This window comes from Schistocerca americana, chromosome 9, assembly GCF_021461395.2.
Source record: "Schistocerca americana isolate TAMUIC-IGC-003095 chromosome 9, iqSchAmer2.1, whole genome shotgun sequence".
NCBI classification, from domain to species: Eukaryota; Metazoa; Arthropoda; class Insecta; order Orthoptera; family Acrididae; genus Schistocerca; species Schistocerca americana.
In genome coordinates, this window is record NC_060127.1 from 20,982,925 (window position 1) to 21,009,529 (window position 26,605).

A 26,605-nucleotide genomic window follows, 5' to 3' on the forward strand; every position below is an offset into this window, starting at 1 on the left:
TTCTCACTATTTCTGCTCTTATCATTGTTAGTATGTTTATGTTTTACTCGATAGTAATGACTATTCCTTAGATCTGCTTCCTTTCCTATTTCACCAATTATGTTTTTATAATTTCTCTGTTAGATGTAGAACGTTCATCTTTTGTAGTGTTTAATATGTCTAATTGCTCCAAGTAATTTAGGACAGAATTTACTTTACTCCATTCTTTTCTGATCATTTTCTCCCTGGCATATGAGAGCATTTGGCTAATACTACCATCATGAGACATTCTGCACTAATAGGTTCATCTAAAACTTCCATTTGGGTAAGGTGGCTGTCAAAATATTTCATGTACCCACTCCGGATTTTCTATAAGGGCAAGCAGTTCAAGGATCGATTTTTGCTGCTCATGCTGAGCATTAATTCTCTCCAAACTGTCTGTGAAAGTCCTCTCAACTCAGAAAACTTTTCACATGTAATACCCCACTTAGCTGCTTCATATTTTATGTTTCATATTACAAACTTTATGCTTTTTTTATGATTCCACGAGACAGGCAATGCATCCTCAAATGTTCTAAGAAAAATAATTGGGTGAAATGTACCCTAGGGTTTGAATCCTGCAAAATGATTAGCATAATGACTGCCACTTTCGATCGAGAATTCCTCCCATCAACCTATGGCAGCCTTCAGCCTGGCTAATAAAATTTCTGTCTGTAATTCTATTTCCAGTACCAAGTTTAAGTGCCTGTAATTTTTTCTCCCTGACTGACAATATTTCTATGCCCATTAGGACCTACCTCTACCTCCAGCATAGCACCAGTTCAATGAGACTCAGCACTTAGCAAGAGCAGCAGCCTCCTGAAGATGACAGACAGAAGGACTGTCAAAATATTGAATCAACTTGACTTGAAGACCTGCTGCAAGCTCGAGAAGAGTACAATAAATTATATACCTTTTTAAACCTTCATGTATATTTTTACTCGGCAGATTTGATTGATTCTGTAATGATTCTTTGTCTGCTCTTTACATTCTGAAGACGACCACCAGGTGGTTGAAACTGTTTAAGGTATTGTGAAATGCACATGTGACTATGTCACGTAAAATATAAAAACATACCAGAAAAAAAATAGTAAACATCTGGCAGTGGCCTAAAGTAGTGCACAAGTTCACTGATGTGCAAACTAGATGCACACCTCCAAAATGTGGCGCCACACCGTAGCTCCATCAGATAATAAACACGAGTACGCACCATAACTTTTTCGACTGCGCCGCCAGTTTTTGGGAGGAACGATGACAAGAGCACCAGCAGGTCCTGAGCACGCACCCTGTCCCAGTCCATGTTGCAGATCGCTATCCTCCGAGTTGCCTCTTGGGTTGTGTCCGCATCCTTATCCAGCTCTCCCCAGTCGTGTTCCACATCGTCCGAGTCATCGGAAGCACCTGTCAGAAGGAAGCTAGCTTCAGGAGTTTGGCAATGACTGACAACAAGGAAAAATTTGATACAAACCAATGAGTACAGAATTATGATCTCAAGTATAAATAAATTACACTGTCTGATCAAATGTTGAATGGACCACTAGACATCACGAGAAATGGATCTATTGGTATAAAAGGAAGTGGGGAGCAGACTGTTGTCTGCAGAGAAGCGGCTAAGCGATTTTGAACACAAACTAGTCATTACACGTCACCTGAGTAACAAATCCATCAGGGACATTTTAACCCTTCTAAACCTGCCCGTACAACTTTTGGTGATGTGACTGTGAAGTAAAAATGCAAAGGAATCACCACGGCTAAACCGAAATGAGGCAGACATTGTGCATGGACGGACAGAGACTGTCTACCATTCCACAGGGTGTTCGTACAGAAACACAGTAAATCAGCAGAAGGAATCACTTGTGAGTTCCAATGTGCTACCAGGAGTCCAGCTAGCACAATGACTGTGAGTAGGAAGTTAAAAATAATGGAGTACAAAGATAGAGCAGCTCCTCATAAACAACATGGTTTGGTAGTTGAAACAAAACAACACTTAAGGTGGTGAAGAGAGTTATGCCTCTGGACAGTGGATGACTGGAAACTGATCTGAGTGACGAATCACACTATACCCTGCGGCAGTCCGATGGAGGGGTTCGAGTTTGGTGAATGCCCGGAGAATGTTACCTGCCAACACGTGCATTGCCAACAGTGAAGAATTGGGAAAGTGGTGTAACTTATAGGAATGTTGCTCACAGTTAGGGTGTGGTTTCCCTAATGCACTTAAGAAAACACTAAATGCAGAAGGATACAAACACACTTTACAGCACTGTATACTTTGAACAATAGAGGAACAGTTTGGAGACAGTGATTGATTGTATTGGTGTGACATTGCACACTCTCTAAAGCAGCATCTGTGAGGCTATGGTTCATGGACAATAACATTCCTCAAATTAACTGGTCTGCACAGAGTGCCAACTTGAACTGAACAGAACACCTCGTTGAAAGAGTCTCCAGTAGAGTTCAAGCAGTCAAAGGCGAAGGATGGACACACCTAGTGACATGGGCCGGGCAAATGCCTGGTGGACAGGACATTTAAAAATGGGCATTTGTCCAAGAATTTTTCCAAAGCAGTTTCAAATGCCCAAAATCTGAGCAATCACAAAAAAATTACTTCAGTACTTTTTCAACTTTTTACTGCTTGAATGTATAGTTTAACAATTAAAATAAGAGATGGGACAGTACTACCAACATTGACAGTTAGTAAATGTTTACACTTAAACGTAAGTATGTCGTTAATCGCCTTTAAAACTAAGACCAAAAGAAAAGAAGAGAGAAGCAGTTCTGCTTTGTAACATAACATACATTACAATCTGTTTCAAATCTCTGATTATTATTGAAGAATGATTATCGATAGCAAAATTATTATTATTTTCGATTATTCCCGTTTAAAGAGAGCGTTTTGAACTTGAGTTCCTTTATGATGATTGTTTATGTTTTTTCTGAGCCCAAATTTACTTCATGTGTTCACTGTGTTGTTTCTTTTGCTCCTCTGTCCATTTGCATCCTGGTCTCATCTGTGTTATGGTGTCAAATTTATGTTTTTTGGTGATGTTCCTGAATTCAGCTCTATTTTCTGCATCGTTTACTGTTATGTGTGCTTGTCTGAGGTCCTCTTCAACTTCTTTTATCCATTTTGTTTTTCCCCTGCCTGAGTTGACTTTAAGAATTCGCTTTGAAATTCTGTTTTCATTCATCCTGTGGATATCTCTGTAGAACTGCTTCTTCTTTTCCTTATTATATCCATAATCTTGTCTGTGTATTTATATAATTCTGATGTTGGTCTCTTCTTCCAGATTCCTTGCTCTTGTATCGAGCCAAAAATTTTCCTGAGAATTTTCCTTTCTTGTTTCTCTATTTCTTTGATTTTAGTTTGCCCACCTATTTGCGTTGTTTCAGATGCATACACTGCCTCTGGAAGTATGACAGTGTTGTAGTGCCTCAATTTTGCATTAATGGATATGGACTTTTTGTTATAATAGTTCCACGAGAGTTTATATGCTTTCTGTAGTTTTTTTATTCTTTCCTCATTGGCCTTTAGGTTGATACCCGATGGCTGGATGATTTCTCCCAGGTACTTAAAATATGGTACTTGTACAATTTTCCCATGGGTTGTCACAATAGGCAATTTGTCTTGTGGCACTCTTTCTATGTACTGGGTTTTCTCATACGAGATTTGCAGGCCAGTTCTTCGTGCAATTTCGTGTCACTTCTCTACGGCGTTTGTGGCTTCTTTTCTATTATTTGTGAGGATTGCAAGGTCATCTTCAAAAGCTTAACACTTCACATTGAATTTATTATCTTTTCTAATGCCAATTTGGATTCCTTTGATAGTAAAATTATTATTATTATCAGACTAATCAAGTCTGGCTTAAACTTGTTCTTAAATGATTACAGCTTCCTAGTTTGCTGTTTTAGATCTACACAACAAAATGGGAATGTTCAGATATCTATTCAAGAATGTAGCGTTCTGACAAGTAGGAACAAAAATATGGTATGTTATCCATTCAAGGTAGTGACATGAAACTTACGAAGTAGCAAGTAGTGAGATTATTTTATCAATCGCTAAGTTTTTACTTTTGACTCTTTAATATTTCCTTACAGATTTCCTGTGTCCGTCTTGTGGGTTTACTTTCAGTTTAAAACTTATTTTTGTATGGCACAATTTTATCTACCTACATTTCCACAACTTTACAGTATTTTTCCATCAATCTGCTTGGATTTGAATAATTGAAATCTCCAATATAACTTGAATCAGGCATTCCACTGTCATGCTCATTTCTAACAGGGATACAGAGAACGTAATATGCATCTCTTAAGACATTGCGTATGCAATGTTTTATCAGACATTTGGCATAATTCACAAAGTGCAAACACAGTGCTGCCTGAGAAATGGCAGCTCTTTCCCTGTTTAGTATGGGAGAGCTGCAATAGTGCCAGTGAGCTGTCTCATTACTTTTAGTAAGTCTATGGATAAATCTTGACAGCAATGGGCTAAGTTTCCCTTCACTTTATGAACTGTTTAGATGCTGCAAACTGCTCACAAAGTCCATACTTAAAACTATGGTTGACAAAAGACAAAGAAAAGAAGGTTAGTGTTTAGTATCTAGTCAACGTTAATTTCATCAAGCACAGAGAGTTGTTTAGCTGCAGACGGATGGGGGTAGCAATCAGCAACGACATTCCTTGACTTCCGGAAAGCGTCTGACTCGGTGCCCCACTGCAGACTCCTAACTAAGGTACGAGCATATGGGATTGGTTCCCAAATATGTGAGTGGCTCGAAGACTTCTTAAGTAATACAACCCAGTACGTTGTCCTCGATGGTGAGTGTTCATCGGAGGTGAGGGTATCATCTGTAGTGCCCCAGGGAAGTGTGGTAGGTCCGCTGTTGTTTTCTATCTACATAAATGATCTTTTGGATAGGGTGGATAGCAATGTGCGGCTGTTTGCTGATGATGCTGTGGTGTACGGGAATGTGTCGTTGTTGAGTGACTGTAGGAGGATACAAGATGACTTGGACAGGATTGGTGATTGGTGTAAAGAATTGCAGCAAACTCTTAATATAGATAAATGTAAATTAATGCAGATGAATAGGAAAAAGAATCCTGTAATGTCTGAATACTCCATTAGCAGTGTAGCGCTTGACAGTCACATCGATTAAATATTTGGGCGTAACATTGCAGAGCGATATGAAGTGGGACAAGCATGTAATGGCAGTTGTGGAGAAGGCGGATAGTCGTCTTCAGTTCATTGGTAGCATTTTGGGAAGATGTGTTTCATCTGTAAAGGAGACCACTTATAAAACACTAATACCACCTATTCTTGAGTACTGCTCGAGCGTTTGGGATCCTTATCAGGTCGGATTGAGGGAGGACATAGAAACAATTCAGAGGCGGGCTGCTAGATTTGTTACTGGTAGGTTTGATCATCACGCGAGTGTTACGGAAATGCTTCAGGAACTCAGGTGGGAGTCTCTGGAGGAAAGGAGGCTTTCTTTTCGTGAATCGCTACTGAGGAAATTTAGAGAACCAGCATTTGAGGCTGACTGCAGTACAATTTTACTGACGCCAATTTATATTTCACAGAAAGACCACAAAGATAAGAGGAGAGAGATTAAGGCTCGTACAGAGGCATATAGGCAGTCATTTTTTCCTCGTTCTGTTTGGGAGTGGAGCAGGGAGAGAAGATGCTAGTTGTGGTACGAGGTACCCTCCACAGCGCACCGTATGGTGGGTTGTGGAGTATGTACGTAGATGTAGACATTGATGTCAAACATAAGATCATGGTCTCCAGAACAAATCTTTCACTCTGTAGTGGAGTGTGCTCTCTGTTTGGAAACTTCCCAGCACATTAAAACCATGTGCTAGGCCAGGAATCAAACGTTGGGACCTTTGTCTCTTGTAGTGGAGCGCTCCAGTGACTGAGATAGCTGGGCAAGAATTGTAATCTGCCCTCAATTTTCACACCTGCTAGTGCCTCAACCAGATCACAATGTTATACAATATTTACTGCTAACACTAAAAAGTGGTTGCACTGACAGTCAATATGCAGAAAGAGAAATGAAAAATAAGGCCGGAAGACACACAGCTGGAAACTGTAGATCAGTAAAAACATATCTGGTGCAACATTTCACGCGGTAACAGGATACAGCATAAGATAAATAGAACACAAGATCAACAACCGAACTGAAAAGTCATCTCATTTTTACCATCAAGTTTAGAAACTACTCCAGAATGAACAAGTCCCCTTAAGATCAGAATAGACACTCCTTCTGTCATACTTTATCCCCATAACAACTTACAGCCTAGAAAATTGCACAACAATCAGACAGGTTGACAACAGACTATGAGCCAAAGAAATAAGGTACTGCAAATAATGACCAAGAAAACTTGGAAGCATGGGGTAAGAATTGAAAAAATAAGGAAAAAAGCTGGAGTGCACACATTGTTGAAAGAAATAGCAACAAGGGTCTGTTAGAAATGGTTTGGGTGCATCAAACAAATGGATAAAGGAAGGGTAGCAGAACAATGACTCCGCACAGAAGTTATTGATAGAAGACTACCAAAAAGACAAAGAAGAGACGGCTGGACAAAGTGAAGGAGGACGTAGGAACAAAAGCAGTCAGATGGGATACAGTCCTGACAGAAGAATGCTACATGGACACAAACAAGTGGAGAGTGTTTCTAAACCACACCTGGGCAACTGGAGTGGAAAACTGATGACAGTGACTAAGCAGTTATGTGAAGTGGAATGATAACAAAAATCAGAATTGGTGAAGGTAAACTGAAGCCTTAGATTTGTTGGAAGGTTCTTGTGAAGGGCCAGTGCATCTGTAAAGGAAATTGCAACAAGATGTTAGCGTGACTAATTCTGGTTTCTTGTTCCAGTGTATTAATCAAGTAATACTGACAACAGACATCCAACAAATTCTAGTACACTGCTAGTATTATAACAAGTTTGCATAGTCCATATGAAAATGTAACACAACTGTTCAGGGAACTTAAATGGGGATCCTCGGAAGAAAGACAGAGTGTATCTTGTTAAGCCCAATTGGCTTAATTCAGAAAACCAATAATTAAAGAATGTGCGACAATTGTGCTGCCACCGACAAATGTTTCCAAAACCTGTAGAATTTCCTCTGCATACCTTTCACCACTTCGGAGTAAAAGGATTTTGCTAGGAAATAACTGAACCACAGCATAGAGAATTGTTTTCAGAATGAATCTTTCCCCATGCAGCAGCGTGTGTGTGTGTGTGTGTGTGTGTGTGTGTGTGTGTTGTGTTCTAGTGTGAAATTTTCTGGCAGAATAAAATGGTGCGCCCACCCAGGACTCAAACCCAGAACCTTGCCCATCACAGGTGTTGCCAGTTATCCGCAGTATTCTTTCTTCCAGGAGTACTAGTCCCACAAGGCATGCAGGAGAACTTCTGAGAAGTTTAGAATGTAGGAGATGAGATACTGCTGGAAGTAAATCTGTAAGGATGGATCGTGAGTCATATTTGGATAGTTCAGTCGGTAGAGCACTTGCAAAAGTCTGAGGTTCATGTCCCAGTCTGGCACACAGTTTTAATCTGACAGGAAGTGTCAAATTGCTGCACATTCCGCTGCAGAGTGAAAATTCATTCCAGAAACAATCCCCTAGGCTGTGGCTTGGCCATTTCTCTGCAATATTCTTTCTGCTAGAAGTACTGGTCCCACAAGGTATTTCTGTGAAGTCCATAAAGTAGGAATTTCCGTGACGTTCATAAAGTAGGAAAGAGGTACTAGCAGATTTGAAGCTGCGAGGGAGGGTCACGAGTCGTGCATGGATATCTCAGTCAGTAAGACCACCGCCTGAGGAAGGCAAAGGTTCCAGGTTAGAGTCCTGGTCCAGCACGTGGTTTACATCTGCTAGCATATTTTAGAAAAATCCTGGTATTCACACAAAGAGATTTGGTAAAAAATAAATTAGCTGCAAAAGGGTTTTTACTGCACTACTGCCAATGTCTTTTGCGTCACCACCTTTCCTAAGGCTACAGTTCAGGTGCAGCCTCACTGCTGGTACATCACTAGTCACACAAGGATCTCGTCGGCTGCCGGGACCCTTTACCCTGCTCTGGTTCACGTCATTAGTCGAGTGGATTACTTGTGATGTGTAAAGCAAAAACGACATGCTTTGCATAGTACGAAGACACTAGTAGTGGTACGTTTGTGACAAAAAATGTGCTTATTGACAATGAGAAAAAAGAGGAGGTATGGATGCACCATTTGAATGTAAACTGGTCATACATCAGACTCTTTCACACACACTAACAACAGCTTGAAAATTATAAGAGTTCTTTTTCAGATAGTTACGAATGCTGCAACAAATTTTCCACTGTTTCATATGATACGAGAGCAACAATTAGAAAACAACTGATTGTTAGCAAAGACATTGTTCTTTACAACAAATATTCAACACTTCGAGGGACAATGTTGTGAATAGCATTGTACAGCATATCAATCGATACAGTGAGAAATTCCCATCGGTAGTCGTCTTTCTGCATCCCTAATGGGGTCCGACAACTGGGAAAGATTCGGACTTCGAGTAACCCCACAACCAATAACCATGCAGAGGGACCTGGGAGGACGAGTGTGACGGAAGTAGCGGTTTAGCACGCGATCCTCACTAAATGATGTGCGTGAGAGACCTTTCATACATATAACAATACTGTGTGGAGCGCCATCCTGACTCCCTCTCTCACTACAGATCATTTTATACTCAGTTCTCATGCAGTGTCATCGACGTGTTGTCATTCAGTGCCATCTGTTGGCCAGTTTTTGCACTCATTTCTGGTTTCCATTTTCTTTTAGTCATGTGTGTCAATCTTTACCAATCCACCTACAATGTTCCATGAATTAGTACATTTTAAAATGTTAATAGACTTTTAGGTCACCCTGTATATCACAACAGACAAGTTGCAAAGTTTCAAGTAGCAGTACGAAGTGAGAAATATACTACAGCCCCCCACATGCCGCTCTTGCAGGGAGCACAAAGACAAGATTAAACTAATTACAACTTGCAGAGAGGTATTAAAGCAGTAATTTTGCCTGTGCTCCGTGCACAATTGGAACAGGAACAAATCTTAATGAGAAGTACCCTCTGCCATGCACTTGACAGTGGTTTGTAGAGCATGGACGTAGGTGGAGATGTAAATGTATGATGGGTGAAAACTGCATAAACAAAAAACCGTTCGCTAAACAACGCTGCTGCTAGTGACCTCGATGCAGGCAATCGTAGCTCAAGTTCCAGGATGGACAGTGATGGTTGCAGCTAAAAACCCAGACCAGCTCAATGTCCTTGCCTGGCAATAATCAGAGTGAACAGTGGGGTGTGCAGTGGTGGTGCAGGTTATATGTAGCAGTAAAACTCAGTGGACTTACTTCATCAGCACCAAGCCACGCCAGTAAGCTACAGGAAGCAAGGTTGCAGCATAAATTCACCCTAAAACTATCATCCCATCAGCTATGCGAAACTGACGCTTCGCCCACCTGAGTGTCTTAAAGAGTGTGGTGTAATATATCAATTTGGTAAAGTGATGTGTTACCCAATGTCTACAAAGCCAATGACCAAGCAAGGTGGCGCAGTGGTTAGCACACTGGACTTCCATCTGGGAGAACAATTCAAGTCTGCACCCCATCATCCATATTTAGATTTTTCGTGATTTCTCTAAATTGATCCTGGCAAATGATAGAATGATTCCTTTTAAAGCACACAGACAATTTCCTTCTCTGTCTTTCCTTCTCCATCTTTGAAACAGTAACCTTGATGTCGACAAGACATTAAACCCTAATCTTCCTTCCTTCAAAGCCAACAAATGATGATCACAATAGTTGAAACCATCTATTCATAAAATAGTTCAGAATCAACAACCGATTGGAGGTTTTTGTGATTGCTTTAGTATGTGAACTGATATGAGAAGATTTCACACATCTTCAATGTGGGAAAGTCTGACTAGAGTTTACTACGAGTTGTAGCGAATGTGGTGTCTTGCATTTGTTCCGTGATCCAGCATTTCAGCTTGGTGAAGCGAGGTGTGCCACCAAATACAAAGTACCCCTGACATTGGGTATGATGACATGGAAAACATGAAATATCTCTAGAACTATCAAATAGTTGTTTTTGTCAAACACTAGACCTCTTTCTGTACTGTCTAAGCTGAATGTTCAAACCACGAATGTACATGCAGTATTCCATCATATTAAGTAATTATGTCAGAAGATGTAATATACTCTGCTTAGAAGCAGAAATAGTTTCTGTTATTTCGTAGAAAGTTGGAAATAGTTCAATACTTATAGATTTCAGTACAAGATTAACTGCAGAGGAAGACAGAGTACACAGTTCACAACGAAATTTTAATTAAAGGTGTCACAGTCAAAAGTTATGAAGGTAACAACAACTTTGAATCTGAACAAACATATACATTTCTACAGGGAACTTTGCATTCTGATGAATGTGACAGCCACAGTAAATTGCCACTAAAAATCGATAAATTTTGGACAAGTAGAGTTATGTTACAAGAAAGTTAAAAAGACTTTGGTATTTCAAAACAGAAAATTTTCAACGATCATCGTTGATGTCACTGACAACCAAGTCGACAGCAGAAAACTACGATGAAATGCTCGAGTTGTTATGAGCACTACAAATTAATAATTTTGAGAAGAAATACTCCATCGATAAATACTAATCAAACTGGTCGAAAACAATGACATCCACGCAAGGTCTCAGACTCTGAAGATCAGTGGATGAGACTACAAAGGACTATGACTGTTTCATCAGATCCAAAAATACAGCACTGCCGTGGGCACAAATGTCAGCTGCGCACCTATCAACAGCAGTTCAGTTCACCGAGCACAGCAATCCAGCTTCCTGTCGTTCATGTGACACTACGAGGCACGGGGTAAGAAACGCTGCTTGTAAAAAGTACTGCTGGCAGCATACAGAATCTTGAGCACCTTCCTCCAGCCCACCTTCGCTCCCTGTTAGGTCGTGAGGGACTTTTTCCTCACTTTTTTTGGAAATGAAGCATTCTTTCTATGGACCTTCTTTACCAACAAAAGCAATGTAATTCCAAAGAGAAATTTGGATTCATTCAGTCCAAATTACAAAATTCTATAAGCAAGGTATCTAACAAGTAAAACCAATAGGAAAAACATGTAAACAAAGAGGCAGTTACATCAAATGTTCTTGCTCTACATGCAGCATGATCCCAATCTCTCAATTCATTTTCTCTTTTATTTGCCCTAAAACTTACAAATCAAAGTTTTACTGTAGTTTTTAAAACATTTCCACAAAATAAGCAAGTTCCTTACTCATACCTTCACTTTCAGAATCATCATCCGAAGAGCTATCAGAAAGCAGAACACCTTCACCACGAGCGTAGTCAACGGTCATATCGTGGAGTTTATCTTTAATCTTATCTGACAAATTTACATCTGCACTCAGTTCGTCATTCCCATCCACACTACCAACATCCTCATTTTCTCCTTGCAGTTCTGGGCTGCTATCCGATTCATCGTACGTAGATTTACGTAGTGCAGCTTTTTCTTTAATACCATTTTCTTCACTCCTCTTTATCTTCTGTTTGGTTTTCTTTAATTTTTCTTTAGACTTAACAATTTGCTCATCACTTTCCGAGTCAGACACTTCATCACTGGACGAGATATCGTAGTAACGTTTCAGATCTTCTGCTGACGACGTGTTCGTTGGGCGGCCTCTTTTATCAATTGTGTACTTCACTTTGAACCTTTTGTCTTTGAACATGGACTGAAATCTTTTGTCAATTTTCACTTTTCTCTCATGTTTCGGTATTCTCCTGAATCGAGGATCCTTCACAATATGGGCAAATCGGCTGTCTTGAAGTATTTCGTCCATTTTTGCAGTTACCTGAAAATAACAACATAAAAACTTTAAACAACAAGGTGATGTTTACAATACAATAACAGACATCTGACACAACAGATAAGACTTTACAATACAATTAACTGAACAATCCCTTATTACACATGGTGTCCCAAATAACCCTAACAAACTTTAAGGGCAGGTTCCTTACACCAAAACAAGAAAAAAGTGTCCAGTAAACAATTCTTGGGATACAAACAGGCTGTCATGTGCTGCATTATCTACAACAGAAGCAGAATATCAGCATGTGGATACTAAATACAACTTTATACAACAATTTTACAATGAAGAACATACTGATGTTCACCACATTAGCTCCAAGGAATAAGTGGTAGGCAGACATCTCACAAAATGAATTAAGACTGTACAGTCTCATGATAGGGGTAATGTAATTGGGAGATAATTGATGCTTTAATGTTTATGCTTGTGGTCTATTGCTAAGTAAGTGCCATTTTTATAAATCCTCCGATATTTCTGTTAGACAGACCCTAACTTTTCCAGTATATAAACAAATGACAACAGTCTGTGTAACTGTACATAAATGTTTTGTTTGAGGCATTACATAAAAACAGCAGCTGAGTAAGAGGCTTTCTTCAAAGTAGTTGTTTTCCTCCTGACATATGTATATGAAGTAATCTAGAAGAAATTACCACACTCTGTATGAAGCATACTTTGTTCAAAATGCTTTACAGATGTAGGTGGCAGTGGTTGCTTCTTCCTCTTAATGTATAAACTGACTTGTTCCACACCCATGCAGGCTCTCCTTCATGATGAGACTTACGGAAAACAGTATGTGGGTGAATGAATGAGTAAATGGATTGCAATGAATGAATTACTTAATAGGCCTACTACACAACAGCCACCAGCAGTACATTGTGTAGTGCTACCTCTAACTTCCTCAATTTCCAATTTGTACACAAAAAGAATGAAGTTGCCAGTAACAAATGTATTAGCTAAAAGTTTTTCATAGTCATCTTATAAGATACATGCAGGATTAAGTATTATGTTCCTCGACTTCTTATAATTAGGATTATCAGACCAATAATATTTAGGCTAGCCGTTACGCCACAGGTGGCTGGGTCCAGTTAATTGGTAGGATATTGTGAAATGCAGTCTAAAATATTATTTACAAAACACTCATGTGAACTATCCTAGAATATTGCTCACATGTGTGGCGCTCATAACATATAGGATTAACTGGGGATGTTGAAAGTCTACAAAAGGCATGGTTTAGATTAATAACTGGAGATTAGTGCTCCCTCCCAGCTCAGGAGATCGAAGTGAACCATCGAGTAGGAAATGTGTGCAGGCGTGCAGACAACTTAATGAACGAGTTATGAATACAGAATTCGAAAATTGGTTATAGTATTTATAGCGTCACATAAAATTTTCGTCGAAAACGAGTGTCAGAATAGTGGGTGTTGAGGGTAGGCCTACAGGGTTTAGGGTATAAATTTACATCTCAACGACTGGGTGACACTTGCTGTTTTTGTGCCTACTTAACGATAGACTGTGGGGAGAAAAGAAACCGTGTTGGGTCTCGGCTGCATATTGCTGATTCCAATAGCACACAGTTTTATTCGCATTTCATTTCCCTATCAATTGCTTTCGGAGTGCTCTGACAACTGTACACAACCGCTGTTTACTATTGTCACATGTACATATTGACTGTGTGAATCCACGTTCCTGTACCAGCAGTTGCACTATGCAATTCGGACCGGCAAAAATTTCTAATGCAGAAGTGCAATCTATTTTACCTTTAAAATCTCGTGATACGTGACACCGTTGGGCAGACCAACAGTTAAAACAGAACCCTTCCAGATATTTAAAACACGCACACAACCATATACACACAATTAACACGAGTTTTTAAGTGCACAAAGACCGATAACAACACACGTGCACCTTCGGTTTCACTGCGTTGACTGCACACGAGTATATTCGTAGTAAGGCGTGAAATCCTGTGTTAGTTCTATTAGTTGTGAGATTAATCTCTAAAATACAATTTTACTGTGGACTACTCTAAATACTTAAAACGATGTCCATAATGTTGGTAATATGTTTTCGTATTGTGTCGAATTACTCAAACGTTGGTAACACCAATAATTCAATGCCGCATTCACTTATTACCGGCGCCAATTAATTGGAAGTCCGTATGTATACGAGTGTTTCTAGCAGACGTTACCCTCCAACCGATAAATTTGGATATTGTTTTGTGCGTTGACAACTGAACGTGATATAAAGTTGTTTATAGTAGATGACTGAGTCCGATGAGGTGCCGAGTTCGAATAGCCCCACGTGGTGGAGTTAAATTAGTGGTTGTGTAGGACAGACACTTGTTTAGACGTTTATTGATGTATGGGTTGTTGCCAAACTACGCTCTCAGGCTTTGCGACAAATGTTGTGGGGAGACGTGTGTGACACCCTCTAAGAAGGCCACCAATGTAAACTGCCTTTTTCAGTTATACTGCACAAAACGCAAATGAAGGACTTTCATTAGGAAAACACTTCGTTTGATATTTTCAAGTTGACCACCAAGAAGAGTATCATTATAGTACCGTGCTAGATAAAAGAAAACACGTTACAAGCCATTGCGTCAGAAACTGAAGTGTCAGTGAATACTGTCGGAGACTACTATGGTTTTAGTCGTGAGATGAGCTACGCTATTGTCACGAATGGAAGTATACCAGTGGTGAGAACAAGGTTGTAGAAGTTGATGAGTCACGTATTGCCAATGGAAAGTATGGGAGAGGAAACAGAACATGTATGGGTTTTCGGAGGTACTGAAGGGGAATCTAGGTGTTGCTTTACACTTCGAGTACACCCTACGGGTAACAAAACTTCAGTGCCCCTTATAAATCACTTCATTTTTCTAGGAAGCAAAGTTGTTCCTGACAGCCTGTCTGGCTAGCCACGCGATCTAACACACTGCATCCCAAGCAGGAAGGCGTGCCGGTCCCCGGCACCAATCCGCCAGGGGGATTCATGTCGAGGTCCGGTATACCAGCCAGTCTGTTGATGGTTTTTAATGCGGTTTTCTATCTACCTCAGCGAATGTGGGCTGTTTCCATGTATGCGTACAGCGTACACCATAATTATTTTACCACATTCGTCTGATATGAGAGGTTCCCGGGGGGGGGGGGGGGGGGGGTGTTCCACTAAGGGGTCGAACCGCACACTAACCCTGGATTCGATGTGGGGCGGCGGTGAGGTGTGTGGACTGCTGTGATCTGTTGTGGGGTTGTGAACCACTGAGGGCTATGGCGGGATGGAGCCTCTCCATCGTTTCTAGGTCCCCAGTTTAATACATACATATACCTGACAGCTGGAACTCTTACAAAACTCTGAAAAAAGAATTTGTCTCTTCCAACACTCCATCGATGCACACATAGAATAATGAGGGACAGAGCAAACCTTTGAAATCATAAGAGTGAGGGCAGAGCAAGAGATCGAGACGAACTATGTATTTACCCACATCAGTATCTCTATTTTACAGTTTACCATTTCTGGCAAAATTGTTGCGTGTGAGACTGTGCCAATATTTTTGAGAGACGTAACTATCAAGAGTGTATCCCCACTGTGGAGAAAGAGAGTTGCTTCTGGCTCCCTACACCACTTGTGAAAGTGTTCACACTGAAGGTTTGGATGGCAAGTACAGTATGTGAAATTACTAGTTTCCTTTATAAATAACTTTGTTATAAAATATTCTTCATTTGTCTACGTTCAAGCAGCTGCCAGGGAGCTCTTGTGCATGTGCAGAGCTGAAATCGCACATAAGCAGCGCCTTCTCCCACTTCTGGGTACTTGGGACTGTGGCTGTTTGCTGTATGCGCAGTGAGATCAAGCAGCCAGCCTCTACTCGTAAAAATTTTTTTGGCGCACCGAAGCTGCCAGACGGCACATCCACACTTGCCCTGAGTTGTCTCAGCTAGAGTGGGGGTAGACTCCATCTGATCCATGTTTTGTTTGTGGTGAGTACTTTAGTGTTTTGGAAGCTTCTGCAGTTCCCATGTTTGACTGTTTCATATTTACGCATCATCGTTAATTGTTAGGTAAGCATTTTACTTGTAGAAGTGCAAAAGAACTGCAATTGGGTGAAACTTGAAACTTATGAGTGCCATTTATTCCAGATGTCCAGCGAATCAGAATAGGATTTTCTGTCGAGTAACAAGGAGTTGGAAGTGTTACATCGTACCAAAAGATAAAAAAAGAAATGAAAAACGAAAATTATTTCGAGAATGAGGTGCTGCAGTATAGGGGGCACTGGAGTGATGGCATATTTTCGTGTTTGGGGGCATATGGCAGAGGAGTTTAGTGAAAAATTCAGTAACTTTAGACATCATCTGGCAGGGGGAAACGAGAACCTCCTTCCACTACAGCACATTCTCTTCATTTTTGTGGTTTTCCAGTCATGAAGTGGTAAGCTTTTGAGACGTGACAGGCACATTTAACATCTTTATTGGCTCTTTGCACCATGTCATAGAAAGAGAAGTTGAGGAGCAGGCGCTATAAAATGGCCTTCTACCGAGGAAAGGACACAAATTGAGACCAATGTCCGGGGAAATAGTATGCCTGGTGTGACTGGGGCAATCCACAGGACTCTAATTAGAAGAGACGGTTCTCCAAAACATCCCCAGTCATATCTTCATCCGAAAAACTGTTTTTCCATGCAGTTATAAATAGCTTGTGGTCACAACCGACGGATTCTGGACTTAATTGTCGGTTTTATAGGTTCTGTTCATGATGAGAGTGTGTTCAGCCGTCAACACTTTGCCAAGAGTTTAAGCAGAGCAAACACCAAACACAGGTTTCTATGTCAATCTATATAGCTGCACATTCACAGTGCACCATGTGGGCAATTAGCGAAAGTCACACCAAGAGGCAATGGCCTCTCTTTGGACTGGGAAACGCTGGAGGTTCTCTGATGCAGTGAAATAGTTGCTGACTGGAATGGGGCAAGCCAGAAGCGAGGCTGGTGAGGCACGACCGGTGGGCCAAGAGAAATGGCTGGGAACAAGTGGTGTGCTTGGTGCCCTGATCAAGCAATGTTACTGCTGAAGTATCAGTTCTTGATTGGAAAATGTGATAGCTGGATTTGTGGTGGTGTGAGCAGTATAGAACCACCATTTGAATTAAGGTATGACTGTACTGTGCCTCTGCTGAGAGTTTACTGAAGAAACCTCTTGGAACACTTCGCCTCTGTTTGTTACAGTCTGTATCTTGTGAAATACTGAGCACTATCTGTGACACAGAGAAAAAGTGCTGAATTTAATGGGGGTCAGTAGTTCAGAATGTGTCAGTGGTATTTTAAAAGGAACAGTGAAGGCATCCCTATAAGCCGCCAGAGTTGCAGACTATGGTTTCTCTAATAGTTTCTGTAGCAGTCTGACACTATCAACACTGTTACATGTGCTTGCATATTATTTGTTAAGTTGGTGAAACATTGTTGTTTACAGTGTGTAACATATGCCTATCACAGGTTAATGAAACCAGTGATGAGGTACTATGTATATGAGGCCCAATGAACTCCATGCAATTTTGCTTCTATAAAAGGAAAACATGCCATGTACATGTTCTATAATGCTGAATTATTCGATGGGATAGTGGGAGCAGTTGATGCATGCTGCAATAGAAGGGAAGCATTATTTTTATTTCATTATAGATTTCTGTATTTCTGTAAAAAGGCTGTGAAAGGTGTTCATCTACTGAGGCCCAAAGAGGATAAATCAAAACGATTGTGTTAAGGTTTTATAAAAGTAACAATTTCGGATTTTCTATTTTTTGTTTTTACAGCTTCTTGTCTTAATAACATCCTGTTAAGTCTTTCATTATCAAAAACTATATTATGGAAGTTACGGGTTGGAAACTGTTTTTTTTTTTTAATAAGATTTTGCTGCAGCAATTTCGTTTTTAGTAGCTTCATCCAGTCAGTCATTCTTATATTAACTAGGAGTCACTACATTATACTAATTATGCTATTCAAGGTTGGGGTGACAACTGTGTAATTTGATTAATAAATTTGACCTCATATTGTATACTCAATCAATCAACTCCACAGTTAATTATCTTTGGGCCCAGCACCTTGCTTTGATTACAGCAGTAATGCATGTTTTTTAGCACTTGAAAGTAGAACTGTGGCAGCTGCCTGAATGAACCTACAGTAAACAAGGCCAATTTAACAGCCTGTCACAGCACCATCATGTTATGACACTAACACACCATGCTGTATTCACACTGTCCATCATGTCAGACCAATTCAGCTCATATGATCTCAACTCTCATAGTTGTCTTCAACTGTTTTCTTGTCATATGGTTTGCAGCTTAAAGGGATAGCTTCTGTAGCAGATGAGGAAGACAGAATTGCGAAACAACACAAAAAGCAGCATTGGTATGAAAAAGTATGTCACTACATTTTAGAGAAGGGGAACTTCACACACACTACAAAAGAGCGTGACGAAGAGGAATCTGAGTTTTATAAATATTTAGGAATGTCAAAGAACAAATTCTTTCATTTGTTATGCGAAATTTCACCTAGAATTACTAAAAGGATCACAGTGTTACCAGCACACCTCATGAACTATTGATTTGTTTAGTGTTAAGTTCAGCTCCAAATCCAGTGCATACTTTAGTGTGACAGTCACTTCTCCCTCAATACATTTACCTTCAAGATTTATTGGTTTCCTTTATATTTTGCATCTCCCTTTTAATAGTTCCAAGTCCTTATTTGTACTGTGGTTAGCTATTGAAATTACTTAAATATTGACAACCGGTGCCTGCAAAACTGTTTGACATACAGTCCACTGAACTACTAAATAATAAATAAGCCTGCCACAAATACATATTTAAACAAACAAGTCTAATGTGTTGTGTGATGTATACTGCACAAAAAAAGCATTTTGCAGCTCCTGCAGTATCTGACGTTTTCAGTCCATTTCTTTATCAGAAATTACAAATGCCTGACAACATACAAATAAACTCCACTTGCTAATCAGTCTAATTCTAGCCACAGCACTTTTTTCACTTCAGGCTGCAGCCACATTGCAATCCATTTCATTTTAAAATATTTAAACCGATATGTACAAAAAGCCACTTTGTCAATATAGTTGAGAGCAAATAATTTCTAAGTACTTTTGAAAATCCATATTCACAAGTGATAATTACAACACATTTGTGAAAAGGTTTAAGATTTATAAGTTATAGAGTGCAGCAATCAGTCGTCCCCCTTTTGCAGGTTTTATTTGGCAAATTCAGATTTCGGATAATGCCTAGCCATTATCAATGCACTATTTTCTAGCCACGATGCATATCTGTCCCCTGTTGTTCAGGCGTTAGTCACATTTCTTTGAATACTACTTGACAGAATTATTCAAATATCTGTGACTGACGCCCGAACATTCATCGAGACTAGAAAATAGTGCATTGATAACTGCTAGGCACTAGCTAAAATCTGGATTTGCCAAATAAAACCTGCAAAAAAAGGACAACTGATTGATGCAATCTGTAATTTATAAATCATATCACAGTCGCTGAGTGCACCCACTTTTCTAATATAAGGTAACCTGATGAAGATTTAAGATGTTAAGGAATCAGACCTCACATACACTTTATTTGTTCCACAATGCTTCTTCCCTGACAAGTGTTTGAGTACATCCTATCGCTTATGTTGTTCAGTTCAGGCTGCTGCGTCACTGTTTCGATTAATCTTTCGCCATGTTACCAAAAGAATAACGAAACGAAATTCTTTATAACAAATAACGAATAAGAAATGAACTATGGAGGATGAGCGCACGGCTGTGTATCAAGGGGAAATGAGCTTGGGGGTCATGAGGTCATCAACAGACGATGACGTCAGCCGCAAAAACTTTCTTCCCGGGGAAGCTTGAGGGTGCTGTGACGTGATGTTACACTGTGTGATGGCGAGTATGGATGCCGTCATTTGAAATGCTTTGCGGAATGTTTTCCATATTTGCTGTCTCGAGAATCGGGCGTTTGGTGTACATTGGTCAGAGGCAGGCCACGACTTCGATATGCAATGTCTTCTGGAAATTACGCAAAAAGTACATTCGGCGGAACGAAACGGAATATCAAAACTTTCCACATTATATTCAGATGTCGGCATTCACACGAGCTACCAATGAAACGAAATGGAACAGAATGGAATGGGACAGCAAGGTCAAGGTTTTACCGTTGACGCTGCTGAGTGAGATGGTGTCCCCATCTGTTAGCACAGCAGATTGATCTATTCGCCAGTTCATGCTGACCGTCACGTCGTGTCAATTCAATCCAAGTCACATGGTCTCAAGTCGTGTGGCTATCAGCCTCATGTCCAATAGTGGCAGTGATCTTGGGGTGCATCATTTTTTGTGACTTTTCCCGTCTTTTCTGGTTAAGACTTGTGACACTGTTATTACGTGGTAAATAAGTGTATTAGTGTGCCGTTTAAGTGTACCATTAAAGGTTTCATTTCTCATTACGTAATATAGCAGAAAACGCGAAAAGACCGTACAGTCGTATTTTCCGTTTACGTTCTGCTGCAGCAAATCTATAGAATTTCGTTTAGTTGTTCCTTGCTCTCTCCAGCAATTTAACTTAGCGTACCTCTTCATTATTTAACTAGCATTTCCGGAAAGTAGCGTAAAGTTTAACTTGTTGTTTCAGAAACTTTGCACTTTTGTTTTTGTTTACACACAGTTGCGTATAGGCCAAATTTGTGTAACCATATTTTCGTGTTTATCTGTAATTTAACTGACTTATTCTTAATAAATTATTACGTTTATCATGAGTGAAAAGTGCTTGACTTGCCGTAGAATTGTTAGGTCGGGGCTTTGGTGTGATGGGTGCTGTAGTTTTTTCCATGTGGGTGACTGTAGTGGCGTGGGAATAGGGGAAGTAAATGAGACTCATCAGTGGTTTTGTAGGATTTGTAGTAGAGATAGGAAGATACTGGAACAGGAGGGGAAAATTGCTGCCCTTCAGGCTGAGTTAGACAAGGCCAGGGGAGATCTTGACAGGTTAAGGAGGGAGAAGGGTAAAGAGAGGTGGGAAGTGGCAACAGGCAACAGGAGGAACAGGCCTAGAACTTTGTCTGACAGCTTTATGGTGAATGTGGAAAATAGATTTGACCTGTTGCTTCAGTTAGAAGCTGGTGAGCCTCAAGCAGTTACAGGTGTAGACAGGGCACAACAAACTTTCAGCAGCAAATTGAAAAGTAAGAATGTAGGGAAATCAGTAAAGAGAAAGAAAGTGTTGTTGTTAGGTAGTTCCCATGGAAGAGGTGTTGGCCAACTCTTGCAGGATGAACTAGGATCAGAATACCAGGTCACCAATTTTTTTAAACCTAGTGCTGGTCTGGAGCAGGTGACAGAGGATTTAGGATCACTTTGCAAAGATTTCACTAAGGAAGACACCGTGGTTATAGTGGGTGGGGCAGGTAACAGTATTGACAGAGATCCTGGGTACAGCATAGAGTGTGACCTGGCGAAGATTGCATCAGCATCGAGGCATACCAGTGTTGAGTTTGTATCTGTTCTTGGGCGCCATGACCGACCTCATTTGAACTCTTCTGTCAAGAGAGTTAATTTGGAGCTGGAACGGCTGCTCATGTCGGGTGCGGGGTCACACATTGGTGTGGTTCATGTTGATTCTGTCAGTAGGTGGGATTATACTAGGCATGGCCTTCACCTCAACAGGAAGGGGAAGGGTAAATTGGCTGGGGAAATCGCAGGAAAGTTAAAGGGGGGAGGCACTGTCATGAGTGGTAAAATACCAGTGGTTATAGGATTCAGAAAAGACCCTTTTTTAGGGTAGGGAGGACAGAAAGAAAACAAATTTTAAGAGAGGTTAGAACTGAGACAAACCTTCAGTTTGAGAAAGAAATCAAAAAACATAATTCCAGCTTATTACATCAACATAAACAGCCATTGGTTAAGAATTTTCAACTGTCAGCAGATATTTTAACTCCATCCAATTTTAAGTCAGTCAATGTGAAATGTCAGCTATCTTTATTGCATCAAAATATTCGAGGACTGAGAAATAAAATTAATGAATTAACTATCTGCATAGATGAATTAGAGTCTTCAAACCCAGCTGACATAATCTGCCTCTCTGAACATCATGTGACCACTGGTATAGAACTTTTAAGTGTTACAGGGTTTAGGTTAGCATCTCACTATTGTAGATCAGAAATGGAGAAAGGAGGAGTTGCCACATTCATCAGGAACTGTCATAAATTTAAGAACATAGACATTCATAAATTTTGCCTAGAACAGCATATGGAAGCATGTGCAACAGAATTAGATTTTCACAAAAAATCTTTCATAATATTAAGTGTATATCGAGCACCTGCAGGTAACTTTAATCTGTTTGTAAACCACCTTGAAGCTGTACTGGCCCATTTAACAACCAAAAACAAAGAAATAGTGGTTGCTGGTGATTTCAATGTAGATTTCCTTAAAGACTCTCCCAATAAGAACCTATTTGAGTTAGTAACACTATCATTCAACTTAATTCCCACAGTAAAGTTCCCCACTAGGATAACCACTTGCTCACAAACAGCCATTGATAATATCTTTATAGAAAAGTCAAATGAACAAAATTATATTACAAAACCAATAGTCAATGGCCTCTCAGACCATGACATGCAGTTCCTTCTGTTAAATGTTAATACTGAACAGGATATAAAATCTGTTAAATCTGAGCTCAAGAGGGTAATCAGTAAGCCAAAAATTGATTATTTTGGGACACTCCTCAGAGACATTCACTGGACTGATGTTTACAGTGCTCATGGCATGAATGAAAAATATAACATTTTTGCTAATAAAGTGCTTACCTTATTTGAACACTGCTTTCCCCCAAAACTTACCAAGGTTAGAGCAAAGTCTACAAAGAAGCCATGGATTACTCGAGGAATAGGGGTATCTTGTAAAACAAAAAGAAAACTGTATCTGTCAATCCGAAACATTTCCAATGTTGATGCTATAGCACATTATAAGAAATACTGCAAAATATTAAAGACTGTAATACGGATGTCAAAGCAAATATATTACAAGGAAAAGATAGTCATATCAGATAACAAAATAAAGACAATATGGGATATAGTGAAGGAGGAGACCGGTAGAACCAGACATGAAGAGGAACAAATAGCATTAAGAGTAAATGATGCATTGGTGACAGATGTGTATAGTGTTGCAGAACTTTTTAACAAACATTTTATAACTGTTACTGAAAAGATGGGGTTGTCAGGTTCGGTAGATGCTGCTATGGATTACCTTAGACCAGGCATTTCAAGTAACTTCCATAATATGAATTTGACCCTCACTACCCCAACAGAAATAATGTCCATCATAAAATCTTTAAAATCAAAAACATCTAGTGGGTATGATGAAATATCAACAAAGTTAATTAAAGAATGTGGTTCTGAGCTAAGTAACATATTAAGCTATCTGTGTAACCAGTCGTTTATCAGTGGAATATTTCCCGAATGGCTGAAATATGCTGAAGTTAAGCCACTGTTTAAGAAGGGAGATAAAGAAATAGCATCAAATTTCCGTCCAATTTCACTGTTGCCAGCATTCTCAAAAATTTTCGAAAAAGTAATGTACAGTCGTCTTTATAACCATCTTATCTCAAATAACATACTGTCAAAGTCACAGTTTGGATTTCTAAAAGGTTCTGATATTGAGAAGGCTATCTACACTTACAGTGAAAATGTACTTAATTCATTAGACAAAAAATTGCAGGCAACTGGTATATTTTGTGATCTGTCAAAGGCATTTGACTGTGTAAATCACAATATCCTTTTAAGTAAACTAGAATATTATAGTGTAACAGGAAATGCTGCAAAATGGTTCAAATCTTATATCTCTGGCAGGAAACAAAGGGTGTTATTAGGAAAGAGCTTGATACATGTCTATCAGGCATCATCCAACTGGGAACTAATTACATGTGGGGTCCCACAAGGTTCCATTTTGGGGCCCTTACTTTTTCTTGTGTATATCAATGACCTTTCATCAGTAACATTACCAGATGCCAAGTTTGTTTTGTTTGCCGATGATACAAACATTGCAATAAATAGCAAATCAAGTGTAGCCTTAGAAAGATCAGCCAATAAAATATTTGTGGACATTAATCACTGGTTCCTAGCCAATTCTTTGTCACTAAACTTTGAAAAAACACACTACATGCAGTTCAGAACTTGTAAGGGGTGTCCCAAGAGTATATGTCTAACATATGATGACAAGAAGATAGAAGAAGTGGACAGTGTTAAATTCTTGGGATTACAGCTTGATAATAAATTCAATTGGGAGGAGCACACCACAGAACTGCTGAAGCGTCTTAACAAATCTCTGTTTGCAATGCGAATTTTGTCAGACGTAGGGGATATAAAAATGAAAAAGCTGGCATACTATGCTTACTTTCATTCCATAATGTCATATGGGATTATTTTTTGGAGTAATTCATCAAGCCAAGCTAAAGTTTTCCGGGCACAAAAACGTGCAGTAAGAATTATATGTGGTGTGAAATCAAGAACATCCTGCAGAAGCCTGTTTAGGGAACTAGGGATACTAACTACAGCTTCCCAGTATATTTATTCCTTAATGAAATTTGTCATTAAAAATATATCACTTTTTCAAACCAACAGCTCAATTCATGGAATCAATACTAGAAATAAGAATAATCTTCACAAGGATTTAAAGTCACTTAGTCTTGTACAAAAAGGTGTGCATTATTCAGGAACACACATTTTCAATAACTTGCCAGCAGCCATAAAAAGCTTAACAACCAATGAAATTCAGTTTAAGAGAAGCCTAAAGGATTTATTGGTGGCCAACTCCTTCTACTCCATTGATGAATTTCTGAGGAAAACCAACTGATTTGTATATAAGTACAACATAACTTCTGCACAATTTCAGTGCAGTAATGTGTTCACTGAAAATTTGTGTGTGTGTGTGTGTGTGTGTGTGTGTGTGTGTGTGTAAGTATAATCTAACTTCTGCACCATTTCAGTGCAGTAATGTGTTCATTGTAAATAAGTATTACAGTAGTTGTATTACATGTTTCTTACCTTATAAATAAATATAAAACTTTTTTATTTTAAATTCAGTGCAATAGTATTTGTAAAATGACTCTTAGTGTTCATTAAAAAATGACGATCATTCCACTTGGGACCTGTGGAATGGTACATTAGCTTATTTGTTTTAGTTTAAATATTTGTCATGTATTGTTGTTTTTCTGACATGTTCCACATCCTGGAGGACCTCCTCACTACGGATCAATTGGAATGAAAGTAAATCTAATCTAATCTAATCTAACACATGCTCATGATCCAACATTTGAAAGCTCCTCACTCCAATTATCGTTGCGAAATTCGTCTGAGGCCTTTCCGTGCGTGCTAGGTATCAATCCCTTGAAGGACTTTGAGTGTATTGTTCACGGGTCAGATGTGGCCCATGAACCTTAACTCTCTCGCCTCCTTGGTAGTTTCTGTCGCTCTCGCGCCAGTTGCGATCCTATTGCCGTTCGTTTTGCCGCCACTGAGTTGATTCCAATTTCCCTGTCGGTCAGAGTTGGGTCTTCTACTACGGTCGCAGGTTCGAATCCTGCCTCGGCCATGGATGTGTGTGATGTCCTTAGGTTAGTTAGGTTTAAGTAGTTCTACGTTTTAGGGGACTGATGACCTCAGATGTTAAGTCCCATAGTGCTCAGAGCCATTTTGGGTCTTCTATTCTCTTGCCTTCTGTACAGTGCTTCTCACTCGTTCCTCCTCTCATTATTTCTGTGTTGCTCTTCTGGTTCCTTTCTCTTCCTATCACGTTCTTTGATTCAAATATTAGCTGAAGTTGGGATAAGAAGCTATTAAATGTTTAGATGCTGTCTCTTCTTTCACCCACCAGAGCCTGCAAGTCGTCCCTGGCGGTTTGGAAAAATAGAATTTAATTATTTCGCTCTCACTCCAGGGTGTGTACAGAAAATGAGTTTTCTTCAGCTAGCCCTACAACTTTTTCGTTGGAATCTTATAACCACACGACTCAAAATCCCGCCACAAAATGATTTCTCGCGTCACCCTCTCTCGAATTTCTCAGGACCAATAGATTCCCAGAAAGGGGTCCTTAAATCTTTGGTATGTACGGCAAGGGTCGCTATTCTGCGCATTTTCTCTGCTTCCGGTCCTTCTAAGTGACTGCAGATGAGTACTAATTTTGCCTCTAATGGTTATGGCATGAGCAATGTATTACTGTATTGGGACAGCCATATCTTTGGGTGGAGAGGGCTGGAACTGTCTCTGTAATTTTGAATTTTCAGCACCGACAGAAACTGCTTGTAATCGAATGTCGATTCCGCATTCGTGCTTGTAGTTGTTCTGGACTCAGACACTCTAGGCTGCTCCCCATGTTCCGAAAGTTCATATCTTATATTCATACCAATCTGTCCTACACTTTCGCGGTAATCGCACTCCGCATTGCATCTCCTCATCGGTGTGCTATTGTGTGGAACTTTACTCTCCGTTCCATGGTAAGTGGCCTGTGTCGTGCACCCTTTTAGCGACGCGTGCGGCGAGGTTGCCGCCAGAGACGTGATTTCGTGTACCCCTTCACAATTGCTGACCAATGTGTGCCTACGAGGTCCTTCAGCTGTTCGATCCTTTGTTGGGATCTGGCAACTGCACTGAGACCCT

The 26,605-nt window shown here is 39.8% G+C and overlaps 1 protein-coding gene across 1 annotated transcript in view; it reads right to left on the reverse strand.

Moving 5' to 3' along the window:
* LOC124550950 (ESF1 homolog) overlaps nucleotides 1-14,026 on the reverse strand; it is a 71,448-nt gene extending 57,422 nt beyond the window's left edge. Inside the window, exons 1-3 of the mRNA XM_047125761.1 lie at nucleotides 13,689-14,026; nucleotides 11,349-11,916; nucleotides 1,229-1,419 (exon numbers count right to left, since the gene is read on the reverse strand). Of these exons, the coding sequence (XP_046981717.1) occupies nucleotides 1,229-1,419; nucleotides 11,349-11,904 (747 nt within the window). The 5' untranslated portion in view covers nucleotides 11,905-11,916; nucleotides 13,689-14,026. The remainder of the gene's footprint in view (nucleotides 1-1,228; nucleotides 1,420-11,348; nucleotides 11,917-13,688) is intronic.
* Between the last annotated feature and the right edge of the window lie 12,579 nt (nucleotides 14,027-26,605).